Source organism: Panicum hallii, chromosome 7 (assembly GCF_002211085.1).
Source record: "Panicum hallii strain FIL2 chromosome 7, PHallii_v3.1, whole genome shotgun sequence".
NCBI classification, from domain to species: Eukaryota; Viridiplantae; Streptophyta; class Magnoliopsida; order Poales; family Poaceae; genus Panicum; species Panicum hallii.
In genome coordinates, this window is record NC_038048.1 from 20,141,435 (window position 1) to 20,158,360 (window position 16,926).

Sequence of the window (16,926 nt, forward strand, 5' to 3'; positions counted from 1 at the left end):
TTAGAAGTTTCGAAATCAATAGCAGGTGAAAGTAAACTTGGTTTCTACTTATCCTTGAAGCATACTAAAAAAATGTAAATTTTAATACTACGTATCTTTATTAACTATAGGATGAAATCTACATTCCTAAAAATATTAAGCTAGGTAGATTCGGGCCACGTCAGCAGCGTGTTGGTAGTAGGGGCGTTTGAAAGTAACAGCTGAAGTACAGATCGAACCCAGTCCCAGAAATCGACCCAGGGTAAATATTCAGAGGCGCGCAACGGTCGTAGCCCTGTGCTAGCTCTCATCGTCGAAGGCATCGCCCGTCATGGTTGCAGCCTTGCAGGCAATCGGTCAAAGACTCGCACAAACAGTGGTACGCGAAGTATTCCAAACTTACGTTTGTCTTTGGGTGCCCATGCAGAACCGTGAGTATTTCGACAAGTATAGTTGAATAGACACCCAGAACAAAAGGCAGCCTCAAATTGGAGCTAAACAGCAGTTCTGATAAACACAGTAAGATCTGAATATTTTTCCCAGGTCAAGCGGATAGGGATAAAAGATACATGCCTACAAATGAATGGCAGATTTCCTGTATATAGCACTGCAACTTGAAGCTTTGCCTGGACTAACATATAGAATTGTATTTCGCACCAAGAATAATAATTACAGACCTTACAGGGATAAAATACATGGGCTGCCGTCTCGACGGCCTATTCGATACAATGGACCTAACAGCATGAAGCACCATGCAGAGAATAGGTCGTGCTGCCAAAACTCTCGGTTTCCTCTATACCAGCATCTAACCGATATCAGCTCCCCAAACGGGAATCAAAATACTATTGGAAACTAAAAAAACAAATATGGCCTGACATGGAAAAGCTATGGAGCCAAAACTTTAATCTTGGGAAGTGCTAGAAAATCAGTGATTATGTCATCAGGGGAGCTCCTCTTTCACTATCCCGCCGCACAGCAATACCTGCATGGTGGTTGATGCTTCCATGTTAGATACCAACTACACCTGGATGGCAGAATTTCTCAAGAAAATAACACCTTAAGCACCAATTTGCTACGTTCCACAATTATCAATATCTCATTACCCTACATTTGTAGTTATATATTTCCGAGTAATTCTTAGTGAGACACTTCTACATGACACTAGTAGGCAACCTATGTATAAGATGCCCATAGTCAGATGTTCCAAAACATGTGGATTTTTTAGTGGAAACAACGACTGTTGTCCCATTTTCAAATTCTTTTTACTGCGAATTGGTTGTCTGAATGATGCTATTAACAGTTAAAAGTTGCAGGAAGCAAAACTTAACTATTAAGAAAGGGGATGTATCAATTGAAGGCAAGCAAGAAATCATCAGGAGAGTTCCTCATCTAACCCAGGCTTGAGATTGGGCACAATCCCCAATCCCCTCATTCAGCATGGCTCCCCAAATAGGGCCGTGACAGGCTGACAGCATCGTTCACTTGAACATGCAGTTGGACTGACTCAACAACCCCACTGATATATGGAGCGGGGTGCAAAACATTGCTGCCAGATTGATATAGCAACAGAATACACACTTCCGCCAGTGTGAAACCAGTAAGCGCTAGGGATTAGTTGGCTATTGCTGCCAAACACAGATGTGACAAGCCAGATTCACAATTTCTTAAATTACCCTATCAAGTCCCAAATATGAAAACTCAGATGGACAATATAATTGCAGATATTGACGTCAGTACAAAAGCAAATCCTTAAAATTGCCTACAAAGGCAGAGGGCAACAATCAGAAGGAATAGCCAAAACGGTACCTGCACAGAATTTATGCCAAACATGGCAATGTCTTGAAGCACTTCCCATTTAACATATTTTCCGCCATTGAACATTTGCAGACATGAGTCAGTTCCTAATGTACAGTCAATCACTCACCAACTTTTGTCCCAAAGTTCTCAGCCAAGAATTCATCAAGAAGACCATAATTTGGAATAGTTTCTGCACTGAAGTTCTCAGCTGGCAACTTCCGGATACATGTAAGAATATGCTGAACATCTCGGCATAATCTGGGTTGCGATAATCAACACATAATTTAGAGAGAGGGAGAGAGAGAGACGTGTAGTGAACAATAAATGCTAAAAATGGAATGTATTTGAGTCCCTTCGGTTTTCCCTTGGGGAGAAAGGAACAACACAAGATTAAGCAGTGTACCTGTTCTTCGCTTGAGGAGTACTGACTTCCAATTTTCTAAATGCTTCTGTAATGTGTGAATGGAAAATTTGAACAACTTGCCTGCATTGCACAAAAATAAAAATAAATAGCAGACTGGAAACAACTAATAATAAACCATTTTACATGAGTATATGGAAAGGTATCAAGAACATATATTGTGGATAACAATTTCCAGCGAAGTGATTAAAGGCAATACACATAGGTTGGCAGACAAACAAATGGAAAGGAACGGTCAGAAGTGAAACTTTTACCTGAATATTGTTTGCACATCGACCTCAAGCAATGTTTGAGAAAGGATACGATGCAAATAGGTTACTTCCTGCAAAATATTTTGCAAACAAAATCTCAGTAAATTAACTAGAGAAGGTAAACATCTGAACCTGTGAAAGCATATCCATTGCTTCAGTTCTGAGAGAAATGGCTGCTGCAATATTTGTACTTAGTAATACTCATCTTAAAACAACAAAGACCACCTTTCATAACTTCATATAGACGTAGATAGAAACTTGCAACTAAATTATAACAACAGAAATTTCCAGTGATAATCAGCTAAAATTCAATACCTTTGTAACAGCTTTAGCAAATTGACTAGGCTGCAATTCATTGTCCTCTGGGCCATTCCAGCCTTCAACAATTTGGGGTAGTTTTCTAAGATTTGCAAGCAATCTCTCTCTCATTATCTGGACTAGTTTGCTGTGAATTTCATCTCGATGAACCTTGTAGTCCTGCCATTTTTTATGCACTTGTAAGAAAGGGATTCATAAAAGGGCAAGTAAAAGATAATTGCACTCAGGACTCATGAGTCACCTTAACACATGAACCGCCAATACACAAATTAGAATCGCACCTGAGTGACTCTATCCAATTCGGACATCAACAGATGTTTGCGTGCTTCAGGTATTTTCAGGAAAAGTACGCGTCTGATATCTGCAGTTTCAAGGAACAAATTTAAACATTGGAAAGCCAGAATACCACATGCTCACTATGTTTCACGATGTATATCCCATCATTCAATAGTCAGTGTGTCATCATAGTTGTTATAGTTGTTATTACAATGTTATTACAATAGTCAATGTTAAACATTGGAAAGCCAGAATAAGATTATAGTTGTTATTACAATGTTTCCACTAGGTTAAGCAATTGTATCGTGTGATTTAATATGGCATGGTATGCGTTATCATTTTTGCTTTAACTTTTTTGGCGGACTAAGTTTTTTCATGGTCTGTGCATGGCCATCGATGCACATTGTGAAACAGAAGCAGTATTTCAAAATTTTATGAAAGGGCGATTCTAGAAGAGCATGCCAATATCATGCACATTAGGTTCCAAGCAAGCCAGCATGACCATTTGGGTGTAGCAGAACCATGACATGGTCATGGAGTAATTTATATTTTTGTTGAATCCAACATTTATGGTATCAACTTAGACATGCTGTGATAAAGACTTCTACAAAAATACATTTAGTCTTCAGAAGTCCAGTAACTAAACATCTTGAAGCACTAATGTTTACCTGGAATTAAGGAATGTATAAAACTGATTATTTGGCTCGCCAAAGCTAAATGCTTAGATGTAATTGATTTAAGACCAGACACCTGAGAAGCAAAATAGACAAAGCAAGACAACGCATTAGAATTATTGCAACTGAAGAAAGTTGAGCTGCTACATCAAATAAGCTCCTGAGATTCATGACAGTTAATCATGCACTCAAGTACTGACTGTTATAACAAAACAAATTAAAAAATTGGTTAAAGTAGTGTCCATATAGGAACTACCTACTCCAACACATAAGTGACATTTCGGATATGCGCACAGCCTCCAAAACACAAGTTTGACTAGTACTTTTTGCTACAAAATATTCATAAAATATGGTGAAAGTGTACTTTTATGAAACTATTTTCAAGAGAAATCAACCGTATCATTTTCAGATATCCAAACTTAACACATAAAAAGTAATTTGCAAACAAAGTTTGAAACCAAGACAACTGCAAAATGGTCATTTATTTGTGACTGGTGCGTATTTTGAAAAAGGGTTTTCCCCATGCAGTGAAGCATGTGGTTCATTATACAACACCACATATTATTTGAAAATGCAGACACACATATCTACCAAGTGAAAATCACTGTACATATTGGCATACTGCTGTCAATGAAACATTACCTGCATGGCACCTGCACCGAGAACAAGTTGGCAAGTCCTAGTGTTGAAAAGCTTTAATATTTCCACAACACGTTGGACCACTTCAAAAGATAATGATGGCAAACATTTACTGATGTCAACATATTCTGATAACATCTTCAACAATATCAAACCACTGCACAAACAATAGAGTATTGTTATCAAGAGGCAGGGTTTAGAAAAGAGAAAATATGCTTTACATCAAAGATATATCTCACAAGAATGAAAATAACCACAACAAATAAAAACAAGATGGCAAACTGTATGAAATACTACTCATCTAAACTAATTTTAACAAATTGATGGCTATTGCACACGTTACATATATTGTTTTGAACAGAAAAATGAGAAATATAAATATGGCTCTTGTTTCATTTCAGCAGTCCAAAGTTCATGAGATAGAATATGGAATTGAACAATTAAAAGGAGAATACAGATGACTAACCAGTTTACCATATGATAGCCAACACCTCCATGTACAATAGTTTGCAAGGTTGACCTCTGATTCCCAATGACATTATTTTCAGTCTGAGAAGTGGACTCAACCTTGCTTTCACCTGTTGCAGATGTTAATTTGCCATTATCGGCATTATTTTCAGCTGAATATGCCGTTTCTTGACTTGTAGGATCACTGAACTTTGAGTTATCATCTGCGCTAGGCATATCCATGCCATTAACAGAAGAATAAGTGGATGAAAGCGATAGAACAATTGCTTGGAACTCTTCAGGAACATCAACAGCAACCCACGTCTCTTGGTCAAGAACAGCCTTGATTTTTGTCATCTTCAAAAAGAACAATGTTAGTGTTCAGTTTGCAAAAGCAGATGAAATACAATTTAGGTCTGCTAGCTTTAACCATCAAACTTTTATACAATTCAAATCCACATTATTTGAATGGCTCGAGATAATGAATTTCATTAAGCTTTAGTATCTTTTATTCCACCAGCATTTTACTCTCGAAAGTATTTGACAGCAAAATCAACTCTTCCTTACAAAAAAACAATATAAACAAATTGAGTGTATGTGATGTAATTGATGGATAACCAATCAGCCATAACTGAGGGAGAAAGTTGGGTGTTTATGTTCCTTCCAACAGTGTTTATTCAAGTTTCAGACCTAATGATCGATGATAATAATTTAATACGTTTCTAAAAATAGATGAAATTTGAATAATAGGGTTTAGACTTCAATTATCAAACTGCAACATTGTAATACTGACCCGAACGCTATGCTGATAATCAACAAACTGCTTCGACTGTTGCTGTAGAATTCCACGAATGTTGTAACCCAACCTGCCTCCAACCTACAAGAATAAGAGGCTAAGATAACATCAAAACTATCTTCTATGCATTCAACACGAACGGTTTTGAGTGTGTATTTCAAACAGGAAAAGAAATAACCTTTTCAGTAGCAGCTATAAATTCTTCTGTTATATTGTAGATGATCAAAAATTCCTGAAGCCTTAACCTGGGATGTAGAGCAGCACGGACACCTAGGAGTTTAGCCCATCGCCCATGGGCAGCATCACATGCAGCGAAAACTGCTTCAGTGTTTTCTCTCAATACATCAGCCCTGTGTCAATGTAAATGGTCACGCACCTTTATTTTGTATGGTGAAATATAAATAGTTCACATATGCAATGAACAAAAAGCTTGAGAGTGACACTATGTGCTATTATGTTACGAGAACTGACCACAGGCGTACCATGACACCAGAAATAAACTTAGTTTCCATCTTTGTATGGAAAAGACCAAATAGAGGGCACATTGCAACTAAAACAAAACTTACCGGACATTCTTTATTGAATTTATAATGGACAAATCATTTGCTTTTCCCTGAACAAAGGGGATTTTGGAAGTACTCCGTGTAAGAGTATTAGATACCCGTGAAGAAACACTGTAGTCATTCTCTTGGGAAACATCAGAAACTGAACCACCATGTTGTACTGTAGGATTGCTAGCATCAACAATTAAGGTTCCATCAAGGTTTCCCATGATCCACTCAACTAATCTTTTCACTTCGGCTGCTTGTTGTAAATGTACCTGAAATTATAAAGATGTCAATCCCATGATTATTTTTTGTTTTCATTTTACAAACATATGATAATATCTAGCAGGGAGTTTGCATTGGATATCCCCCCCCCCCCTAATATAAGTATATAACTGCCTAGAACATCTGCTCACGTCATAGAAGCAAATTGAATGCTAAAACAATGTATGGCTACAAGTAGACTACCACTGAACACAAGAAGAGGGTAAAATCATTAAAACTAAATTTTACCAACGATCTTCATCCCGAGAAGGATTATTTTACCTGTACTATCCTGAAAATGGCGGACAAAAGTTGAACAAACCCTTCAGATGACAAACTTCGCAATTTATTTGCTAAGGACTGGCCTCCAGCTGCAGTTAAATGTTAATGTCAAAAGGACATGGGAAAGTTGACGCAAGAAATAGGAAACTCTGAAGAGCGATACTGAATGGGTGGAAATAATACCGTCGGCATCAACAGCCCTGTCTCCGGTTACTGAATCGGAATCTATTGGTCTGGCAGTTAAAACTGGAAGCAACTCTGCGACTGTGGCTTTGATTGAAGCTTTCATAACAGTAATAAGTGTATCCCGGTAGATTCTGAGAACTGCAGGAAGTTTGTCCTGAAAATACAAAAAAAAACATATCATTTTCATTTCCACATAAATATTGACTATAGCACCTTTTTTGGAACAAACTATAGAAGTCTTAGTGGCCTTGATAAACGGTTGTTACAGATGTAGCAATAGTGTAGGTCTACTTTGAGATACACACAGCAGTTAGATTCAAGGTTTAGCAAGCCAATTTAGGAATTAGTACACCTTGCAAGTCCTATATAGCCCAAAAAAAACTTCTTTCATGTGGCTTCCATCTAGACTCCTTCCTTGCTTTAATTACAATATTGACACAATGTAAACATAAACATAAACTTTTGAAGAGAGTGAGCTTCACATTCCACCCAAATAATTCTTCTGTGAGGGTGAAATATTGGGACAACTCCTATTTACATGGCAGGATTTTAGTCTCTCACAAGTTACAAATGATAAAATAAGACATGTTTCGTTTGTCACCACAGTTTGGCAAACTTTAGGTATGAAAATCTCAACAGTTGTTGCAAGTGTTTGATTCCCGCGCCACACTTCTGGCATGCTAAACGTGTTCTTCGTTGGGCCTAGCTATCATTGAATCATTTTCATGCAAAACTTCACTACAGCTGTTGAAGGTGTTTTCTCCACCACAAAAACTGTGGTTCCCACAAGCAGAAAACATTATGGCAAATTATGATAGTGATCCAAACAGGTTGAAACGTTGATTGCAAAGTATAAAACTTTAAATTTGTATAGTGTGATGTGACCCTACAATCCACCTTCTTAGGTTTTGAAGTGTTGAATCAAATGGAGGTGTATGAACATGACAACACCCACATTGTTCACGCCAACCCTCCATCTGATCTGAATCTCTAAATCAATACAAAAAGTATGGAATGAAATGTGAGTATTATCATTTGTCATTCGTTATGTTTAAATAATTTACTTCCTAAATATTTTCCACAAGATTCATAAATTTTTCTCAATCTGCAGCTTTACTTTTTACTGGAATGAGCAGACTGCTTTTATAATGTAACTTACAAAAGTGTTGACATAACTTTCTTAATCATAGGAAAGATATTTTTTTGTCAAACAATATGTTGTTAGCTCTTGGAAAAAGATAAGTGTGCCATGTAACAAGGTAAATAATTTTACGAATTAACGGGTTACCTGTAGCGAGCGATGCAAAGCTAGCGTAGCGCCAGCCGTCGAAGTGAATGAATTTTTTTCGTTTTGAAAACTTTCAAACCTTATCAGAGAGGGGCGGTCTTTATACACTGGCCCTACTTCGAATTCAGTAATATCTAAAAAAATAACTCTAGGTATTCTGTAAACCGGAGTAAATTCACAAGAAGTAGCAATATGCCATACAGAGGAAAGGAACATTGAAGCTGTGTAAAACATTAGACAGGAATCCATCTGCAAGTGCAACCAAGCCCAGCTGATAACAGAAGCTTAATAAGTGTAAGAGATTGGCAGAACTAACCGTTCTCAGCAGGCAAATAATGAGAGGGAGAAGTCGATCTCTGAGAATAAAACTTTCCTCCTCATGTATGTTACCCTGCAGTAAGATGGTGAACATTGAAAGAAAGGTGCTGAAAATCTGTCAATTAAATAGTGCGGCAGATTAAACGTGAAGTAATGTTTTTCTCTCAAAAACATGAAGTACAAAACACACACACCCCTTAAACGTGAGAAAAGGGTAGAGCCCTTAGACACGAAGTAATAATTTTGCATATAATAGTCAAGTGATGAAACAATCTATATTGTCATGTTTAATAAAAAACAATTATTCATCAAAACTACTTGCAAGAATGAAAGAATTTTTTATTAGCCCAGTTTCTAATTTGGCAACATTGTTGTTCCCTTGTTTTGGAGAATCCAGTTTCCTTTTTTACAAAATGTCACAGGACAGTCAAAGCATGCCAGAACATGAATCCTTTGTTTTGAAAAGAAGTGTCAAACAGGCTATGTACAGAATATATATCGGACAAACTATTGTGCCAAATACAAGATATCAGTACATCTGCATTCCACTAAAATCTGGAGCTATAGGCCAATTTAAAGCTCTATACAACTGCAAGATTGAAAATGCACAAACCTCATGTTCTGTCCCATTCGATGGGCTGGAAGCTTTTCTTTTCACATTTGATGAAATCATAGCATCTACAGCTTTTCCATCGGGAACAGCAGCGTGCACAAATTCTGCTGAAAGAATGCTACAAGGATGAATATTACCAAGTTAAACAGCAGTGAACTGATAATATTAACAATGCTAAGTCTATTTAATGGTCCAACATATAAAAGTTCGCTCAAATAAATCACAACAGTAGGAAAGGATGGTGTCATGTGCGGACGCACATATGCCAGGCGTGGATGCGCCCGCGACGTGCGCCGCGCGGCGGAGCGCGCTGAGCGCGCTGGGCAGGTGCTGCACAGGTCAGCCTCTAGTGGCTAAGGATGGAAACTTAGATTAGTTAGTTGATTTGGGAACTCCAAGAATCAAGGAGAGCTTTCCCCTTTCGGTTGGGCCATTGGCCATATATACTGTAATCGCTTGGCAATCAATTAAGCAAGAATTATATCTCTCATCTCTCTCTCTCTGTTAAGCCTGCGGTTGAGAGGAATAACCTCACCGGAGAAGACGGCCGACGGCTACGAGCTGCGTAGCCGCGGTCCGGCCAGTCGGGGGCTCGACGCCCTTGACAACCTGGTATCACGGTCACGTCGGTCCTCTCCCACCCGCTCCACCCATTCTTCCACAGCCGCCGCCCACCTCCCTAGCCCTCCACCATCGCCGCAGTCCTCCACCGCTTCCGCGCCGCAGCCAGCAACCATGAGCGATCCCACCATAGCCGATGTGGTGGAGATGTTGAACTCCATCACCACGGAGATGAAGTCCATGATGGCCGACATGGCGGCTATGAAGGAGAAGTCGATCTCGTCGTCGGACAGCGGCGCCGGCGGCCGCTCGGAGGGGCCGCGCGATCTTGATCGCCCCCCAAGATTCCAAAAATTGGATTTTCCCCGCTACGACGGCAAGACCGATCCGATGCTCTTCATCAACGAGTGCGAATCGTACTTTCGCCAACAGCACACCATGGCGGAGGAGCGCGTGTGGATGGCCTCGTACAATTTGGAGGATGTCGCGCAGCTCTGGTACATCCAACTCCAGGAGGACGAGGGTACGCCGCCGTGGGGGCGATTCGAGGAGCTCCTGACCTTGCGGTTTGGGCCTCCCCTCCGTTCGGCTCCGCTGTTCGAGCTCGCCGAGTGCCGGCGTACAGGGACCGTGGAGGAGTACTCCAATCGCTTCCAGGCCCTCCTACCTCGCGCGGGCCGTCTTGATGAGGCTCAGCGCGTCCAGCTCTTCACCGGCGGACTCTTGCCGCCGCTCAGCCACGCCGTCCGCATCCACAACCCGGAGACGCTCGCGGCCGCCATGAGCCTGGCGCGCCAAGTGGAATTGATGGAGACCAACCGCCCGGTGCAGCCTCCCCCTCGGGTGCCCCCGCGCGGCCTCCTGCCCGCTCCCGCGCCCCGGCCAGCGCTTCCGGCGCCCCAGCAGCCGCTGGCGCTCCCTGCCCCTCCGGAGGCCGCCCAGCAGGGCCGCGGTGAGGGCAACCAGAGGCCCCTCGCCCCGGATGAGATGGCGGAACGGCGCCGTCTGGGCCTCTGTTTTAATTGCAATGAAAAATATACCCGTGGCCATAACAGGTTTTGCCGGCGCATTTTCTTCCTTGACGGCGTGGAGATCGAGGATGACACAGACGCCGCTGGCGATGCGGAGCACGACGCCAAGGCACCCTGTTTTTCCCTGCAGGCCGTGGCTGGGGTTCCCATGGCGGGCACCATGCAGATCGCCGTGGCTCTCGGCGCCGCGTCCCTCATCGCTCCTCGACTCCGGCAGCACGCACAACTTCATCTCGGAGGAGGCGGCGCGGCGCTCCGATCTACCCCTCCGCCAACGCCCCCGCCTCACAGCCTTGGTCGCCAATGGCGAGCGGGTCACCTGCGCCGGCATCATACGCGACGCGCCCCTGCTCATCGACGGCGACTCATTCCCAGCCGACCTCTTCGTCATGCCACTGGCCGGGTACGACGTTGTCCTCGGCACCCGGTGGCTCGACGAGTTGGGGCCCATTGTTTGGGACCTCGGCCGCCGGCGCATGTCCTTCCAGCGCCAGGGGCGCCCCGTCTCCTGGACCGGCGTGGCCAGCCCCTCCGTGCCAGCCCTGGGCGCAACATCAGAGGCCGGTCCCCTATTGGAGGCGCTGCTGCTCTCGTTTGGGGGGCTCTTCGCAGATCCCGTCGGTCTGCCTCCCAAGCGTACGCACGACCACCGCATTATTCTCAAGCCCGACGCCCAACCGGTCGCCGTCCGCCCTTACCGGTACCCCGCAGCGCACAAGGACGAGTTGGAGCGGCAGTGTGCCGCCATGATTGATCAAGGAATCGTCCGCCGCAGCGACTCGCCATTCTCGTCGCCCGTCCTCCTCGTCAAAAAACCCGATGGTTCGTGGCGCTTCTGCGTCGACTACCGGGCGCTGAACGCGCTCACCGTCAAGGCTGCGTTCCCGATCCCGGTGGTTGACGAGCTCCTCGACGAGCTCCATGGCGCCAAGTTCTTCACCAAGTTGGACCTCCGGTCTGGGTACCACCAGGTGCGCATGCGCCCGCAGGACATGCACAAGACGGCGTTCCGCACCCACGACGGCCTGTACGAGTTCTTGGTGATGGCGTTCGGGCTGTGCAACGCCCCGGTGACATTCCAGGCCTTGATGAACGACGTGCTCCTGCCGTTTCTGCGCCACTTCGTCCTGGTATTTTTTGACGATATTTTGATTTACAGCACGACGTGGGCTGATCATCTTCGCCACCTTCGGGCCGTCCTCGACGAACTACGCCGCCACCAACTCTTCGTCAAGCGCACCAAGTGCTCTTTTGGTGCTTCCTCCGTCGTCTACCTCGGCCATGTCATATCCGCGGCGGGTGTGGCCATGAACCCGGCCAAGGTGCAGGCGATCCGTGAGTGGCCGGCTCCTCGTTCGCCCCGGGCTGTGCGCGGTTTCCTCGGCCTCGCCAAGTACTACCGCAAGTTCGTCCACAACTACGGGGCAATCGCTGCGCCACTGACGGCCCTACTCAAGAAGGAGGGTTTCTCCTGGGACGACGCGGCGACCACGGCATTCACAGCGCTCAAAACCGCTGTCACGTCCGCCCCCGTTCTCACCATGCCCGATTTCGCCAAGCTGTTCACCGTCGAGTGCGACGCGTCGACGTTCGGCTTCGGCGCGGTCCTGGTCCAGGAGGGCCATCCGGTCGCCTTCTTCAGCAGGCCTGTGGCGCCTCGCCACCGCTCGCTAGCCGCCTACGAGCGCGAGCTCATCAGCCTCGTCCAGGCGGTACGGCACTGGCGCCCGTATCTCTGGGGGCGCGCTTCATCGTCAAGACCGACCACTACAGCCTGAAGTACCTCCTCGATCAGCGCCTCGCCACGATCCCTCAGCACCATTGGGTCGGCAAGCTCCTGGGCTTCGATTTCTCGGTGGAGTACAGGTCGGGCGCCACGAACGTCGTTGCCGACGCCCTCTCCCGTCGCGACACTGACGAAGGGGAGGTGATGGCTATTTCAGCGCCCCGCTTTGACTTCATCGAACGCCTCCGCCACGCCCAGGCCACTGATCCGGTCCTGGTCGCCGTCCACATTGAGGTCCGGGCGGGCACCCGCTCCGCTCCGTGGGCGCTGGTGGACGGCATGGTCGCCTTCGACGGCCGCCTGTACATTCCCTCGGCGTCGCCGCTGCTGCAGGAGATCCTGGCCGCAGTCCACAACGACGGCCATGAGGGCATCCACCGCACCCTCCACAGGCTCCGGCGGGATTTTCATTTTCCCAACATACGTCGCTTGGTGCAGGATTTCGTGAAGGCCTGCGTCACCTATCAGCAGTACAAGTCCGATCACCTCAGGCCGGCCGGTCTGCTGCAGCCACTGCCGGTTCCGTCTGTTGTGTGGGCTGACATCTGCATCGACTTCATCGAGGCGCTGCCCAAGGTGCAAGGCAAGACGGTCATCCTCTCCGTCGTGGATCGCTTCAGCAAGTACTGCCATTTCATCCCCCTGGCGCACCCCTACACCGCCGAAGCCGTCGCTCACGCCTTCTTCGCCGACATCGTTCGCCTCCAAGGCGTGCCGCAGTCCATTGTTTCGGACCGCGATCCAGTGTTCACCTCGGCATTCTGGCAGGAGCTCATGCGGCTCACTGGGACGAAGCTCTACATGTCGTCCACCTTTCATCCGCAGACGGACGGTCAGACCGAGGCCGCCAACCGGGTCATCGTCATGTATTTGCGCTGTTTCACCAGCGACCGCCCCCGGTAGTGGCTCCGTTGGCTGCCATGGGCGGAATACACTTACAACACAGCCTATCAGTCATCGCTCCGCGACACTCCGTTTCGTGTGGTCTATGGCCGGGATCCCCCGACCATCCGCTCCTATGAGCCCGGAGAGACCCGCATCGCAGCAGTCGCCCAGGAGATGGAGGAGCGCGCTGCCTTCCTCGACGACATCCGCTATCGACTTGAACAGGCACAGGCAGTCCAGAAGCGCGTCTACAACCAGCACCACAGGCCGATGTCCTTCCAGGTTGGCGATTGGGCTCTTCTTCGCCTTCGGCAGCGGGCAGCAGCATCCCTTCCACGCTCGGCAACAGGGAAGCTCAAGCCCCGATACGTCGGGCCGTACCAGGTGGCGGAGCTCATCAACGAGGTGGCTGTGCGGCTACGGCTTCCTCCCGGCGCTCGCCTTCATGATGTGTTCCATGTTGGCGTCCTCAAGAAGTTTGTCGGTACCCCGCCGACCGTTCCACCGCTGCTGCCTCCGCTCCTGCACGGTGCTGTGGTGCCTGCGCCTGCCCGGGTGACTCGAGCTCGGCTGGCCCGAGGAGTCCGCCAGGTGCTCGTTGAATGGCAGGGAGAACCACCTGCTTCGGCTACATGGGAGGATCTGGACGACCTCCGTGCTCGGTTCCCTTCCTTTCAGCTCGAGGACGAGCTGGACTTCGAGGCGGGGAGAGATGTCATGTGCGGACGCACATATGCCAGGCTTGGACACGCCCGCGACGTGCGCCGCGCGGCGGAGCGCGCTGGGCAGGTGCTGCACGGGTCAGCCTCTAGTGGCTAAGGATGGAAACTTAGATTAGTTAGTTGATTTGGGAACTCCTAGAATCAAGGAGAGCTTTCCCCTTTCGGTTGGGCCATTGGCCATTTATACTGTAATCGCTTGGCAATCAATTAAGCAAGAATTATATCTCTCATCTCTCTCTCTCTGTTAAGCCTGCGGTTGAGAGGAATAACCTCACCGGAGAAGACGGCCGACGGCTATGAGCTGCGTAGCCGCGGTCCGGCCAGTCGGGGGCTCGACGCCCTTGACAGATGGAATCCATTTTTTTCACATTGAAATAAATAAAATGAGAAAAAGATACACTTCTTAGCTCTTTCTAAAACAAGTCAGTTTATCTACGTAGCTTAGAGATTATTCTTAACTTCCAAGTCAGAATTCACAATGTATGTTAAAGGCTCAAAGCACACAAATACATACGTTTGCATGTTAGCAGTAGCCTGCAAATATTCATGCAATCTAAAGGTCTCTATGTTAAACATGTGCATCCTGTTGAGTATCTGAATATATGATACTTTATTAGAACATACCTGTTCACTGAATCTAGTGACGTCCCAAGCTGATCTCGAATATGGCGAAAGCAATAAAGCCCAGCAAGTTCATCAGTATCCTGATTGACAAGACAAAATGTTTATGGATTGTCATAGTATAAGTGACTTATGCAGCATATTTCTATGATAGCTAAGTAAAAAAACTAAGTACTTGTATGCATATGGTCATTTATAATTGAAAATCTAGATGATGTATCAACAGTGCATCGTATGAGATCAAGCTAAACAAGTTCCGTAACTTACTAGTAAATTTTGCAAGTCATCGATGACATCAAGGGCACCAGCACAATCTGCTGCTGCAACAAGCTGCAAATGTGCAACAAGATTAATGAATGAAAGCAGAGCAAAAGGCACTACCAAAATGAAAAATTTGGAATAGGGTTGTCGCAGTAGTTGCAAGATTTAGTACAACTTTCCTTGCTGTCACCCCAAGTCTAAACAATTGTGGCCACTGGCCAGAAATGCTGGGACTACCAATTCAGAAAATATATATAATACCTCATTCAAATACAGGTGATCTAGCTGACATGGATGAAAATGGTGATGTTCAGTTCACTAGCAAGAGATAGTGCCATTCACAAGATCAAATCCGATAAACAGAACCATCATAACTTTTCAATAAGCAACAACTGATGGAATGGAATTGTTCTTTCCATTTCTTTGTCAGTTGGGAGGTGTCACAATGGTCCATTTCCATCAATAACAGTTCATTTTTCATCTCCGCATTTTTCTCATATAACACTCAGACAGCAACGGGTTACCATATTGTATTTCCATGTCAAGCTACATTTGTGGTTTCACATTTTTAATAGACGCAGAAATATAAGATGATCACTACATTCCAGACAGCTACATTACTGATCAACGAGCGAGATGCAAGGCAAAAAAAACAATGTCTGGTAAATGCACTCACCAACTTGAGTGCGGCAAGGGCCTGGCTGACGTAAAGGATGACAGTAAGCTTCTGCTGCAGTGCCACAAGGTTGCCCCGCGTGGCATTGAGCTCCTGCACCTGCCTTGCTGACCCGACGAGGTCCCCCGTGAGCACTCGGACCACCTCCCTGAGCTCGCGGATCCTCCCTACTGCCGTAACAATCTCTCCGTCGAGCCCGCGCAGCCGGCCCTGCGCCTCGTAGAAGGACTCGGACCGGAGTGCGATCTCCCGTACGAGGTGCGCCTCCACAACATCGAGGTGTTGGCCAAGGCGCTCCTGCAGCCCGTCGTCGCCGAGCGGGCAGGCGACCTGGAACGTGGGCCCGTCCTCGAGCGCGAAGTCCTCCTTGAAGAAGAGCGCGGGCACCTCGCGGAGGCAGGCGGCGAGGCCGGAGGAGGCAGCCGGGGCGCCCTCGGTGTCCGAGGAGGCGGCGAGCTCGGCGGTGGCGTGGAGGCGGATGTCGGCGAAGCGAGCGTAGGGGTCGGAGACGGCGGCGAGGTAGGGCGCGAAGTCGGCGCGGGTGACCTCGCAGGGGTGCGACGGCGGCGTGGGAGCCGCGTCAGGGAGAGGGATGGTGGGGGGCGGCCAGGGCAGCCAGGAGTAGGAGGAGGCGGCGGCAGAGGGGAGAGGGTTGTTGAGGAGCGCGGTGATGGACTGCGGGACGCCGCCGGGAGGCCCGACGGAGGTGGGGGAGTCGGTGGAGGAGGAGACAGAGGCGACGGAGGTGGTGCGGAGGGGCGGGCGCGACGCCATCGCCGCGGTGGCGGTGGCGGCGGCGGCGGTGGAGTCAGCGGATGGGAGGAGGCATGGGGAGATCGGGATCTGGGAGGCGCAGCAGCGAAGGCGAGCTCGGGTGGGATGTCAGATCTGGTGCCTCGACGAAGGGGAGAAGAGAGGGAGCCAGCAAGTCTCCCGGGTTTTCTTTCTATCCCAGTTTTGTTCTTCGCTTTTCCTTATTGTTGACAAAAAGTTAGCAATATGCTCGATTCATTTTTTTCAGTTAGAAACCAGAAATCATCTCTAGAAGCATTACTAAAAATATATTTATATTTTTTATCATTAAAAAACATATTTGTATAAAAGTACCCCGATCCCATAATTTTAACCTAAATTTTCATTTAAACTAATTACTTGTCTTTTTTAAAGAATTCTTTTTAACAAAACTAGCTGATCGTTGGGATCCATGAATGGATCCTCCCTTCACGTATCTTAAATGCGTGTAAAGAATTAGAGGAAATTAAATTCAGCAATATTAATTTTATGTAAAT

At 46.6% G+C, this 16,926-nt stretch overlaps 1 protein-coding gene across 1 annotated transcript; it reads right to left on the reverse strand.

The window, feature by feature from the left end:
- Window positions 1-490: 490 nt before the first annotated feature.
- LOC112901300 (vacuolar protein sorting-associated protein 54, chloroplastic) lies at window positions 491-16,559 on the reverse strand. Its single transcript, XM_025970180.1, has 19 exons — window positions 15,638-16,559; window positions 14,968-15,030; window positions 14,704-14,783; window positions 9,095-9,212; window positions 8,480-8,554; window positions 6,873-7,029; window positions 6,690-6,778; window positions 6,165-6,418; window positions 5,777-5,948; window positions 5,596-5,679; window positions 4,822-5,159; window positions 4,359-4,512; window positions 3,711-3,792; window positions 3,048-3,127; window positions 2,764-2,925; window positions 2,452-2,519; window positions 2,180-2,260; window positions 1,786-2,034; window positions 491-961 (listed from the first exon to the last, which is right to left on the reverse strand). The coding sequence occupies exons 1-18, from the start codon at window positions 16,409-16,411 to the stop codon at window positions 1,896-1,898; spliced, it is 2,970 nt and encodes a 989-aa protein (XP_025825965.1). The 5' UTR covers window positions 16,412-16,559; the 3' UTR covers window positions 491-961; window positions 1,786-1,895.
- Window positions 16,560-16,926: the final 367 nt, after the last annotated feature.

Coding starts and splice junctions, on each gene's coding strand:
- LOC112901300 (XM_025970180.1), bottom strand. CDS start 16,411: ATGGCGTCGCGCCCGCCCCTCCGCACCACCTCCGTCGCCTCTGTCTCC. Junction 14,784..14,967: donor ATGACTTGCAAAATTTACTA/GTAAGTTACGGA, acceptor CTTGTCAATCAG/GATACTGATGAACTTGCTGG. Junction 2,035..2,179: donor ACTCCTCAAGCGAAGAACAG/GTACACTGCTTA, acceptor ATCGCAACCCAG/ATTATGCCGAGATGTTCAGC.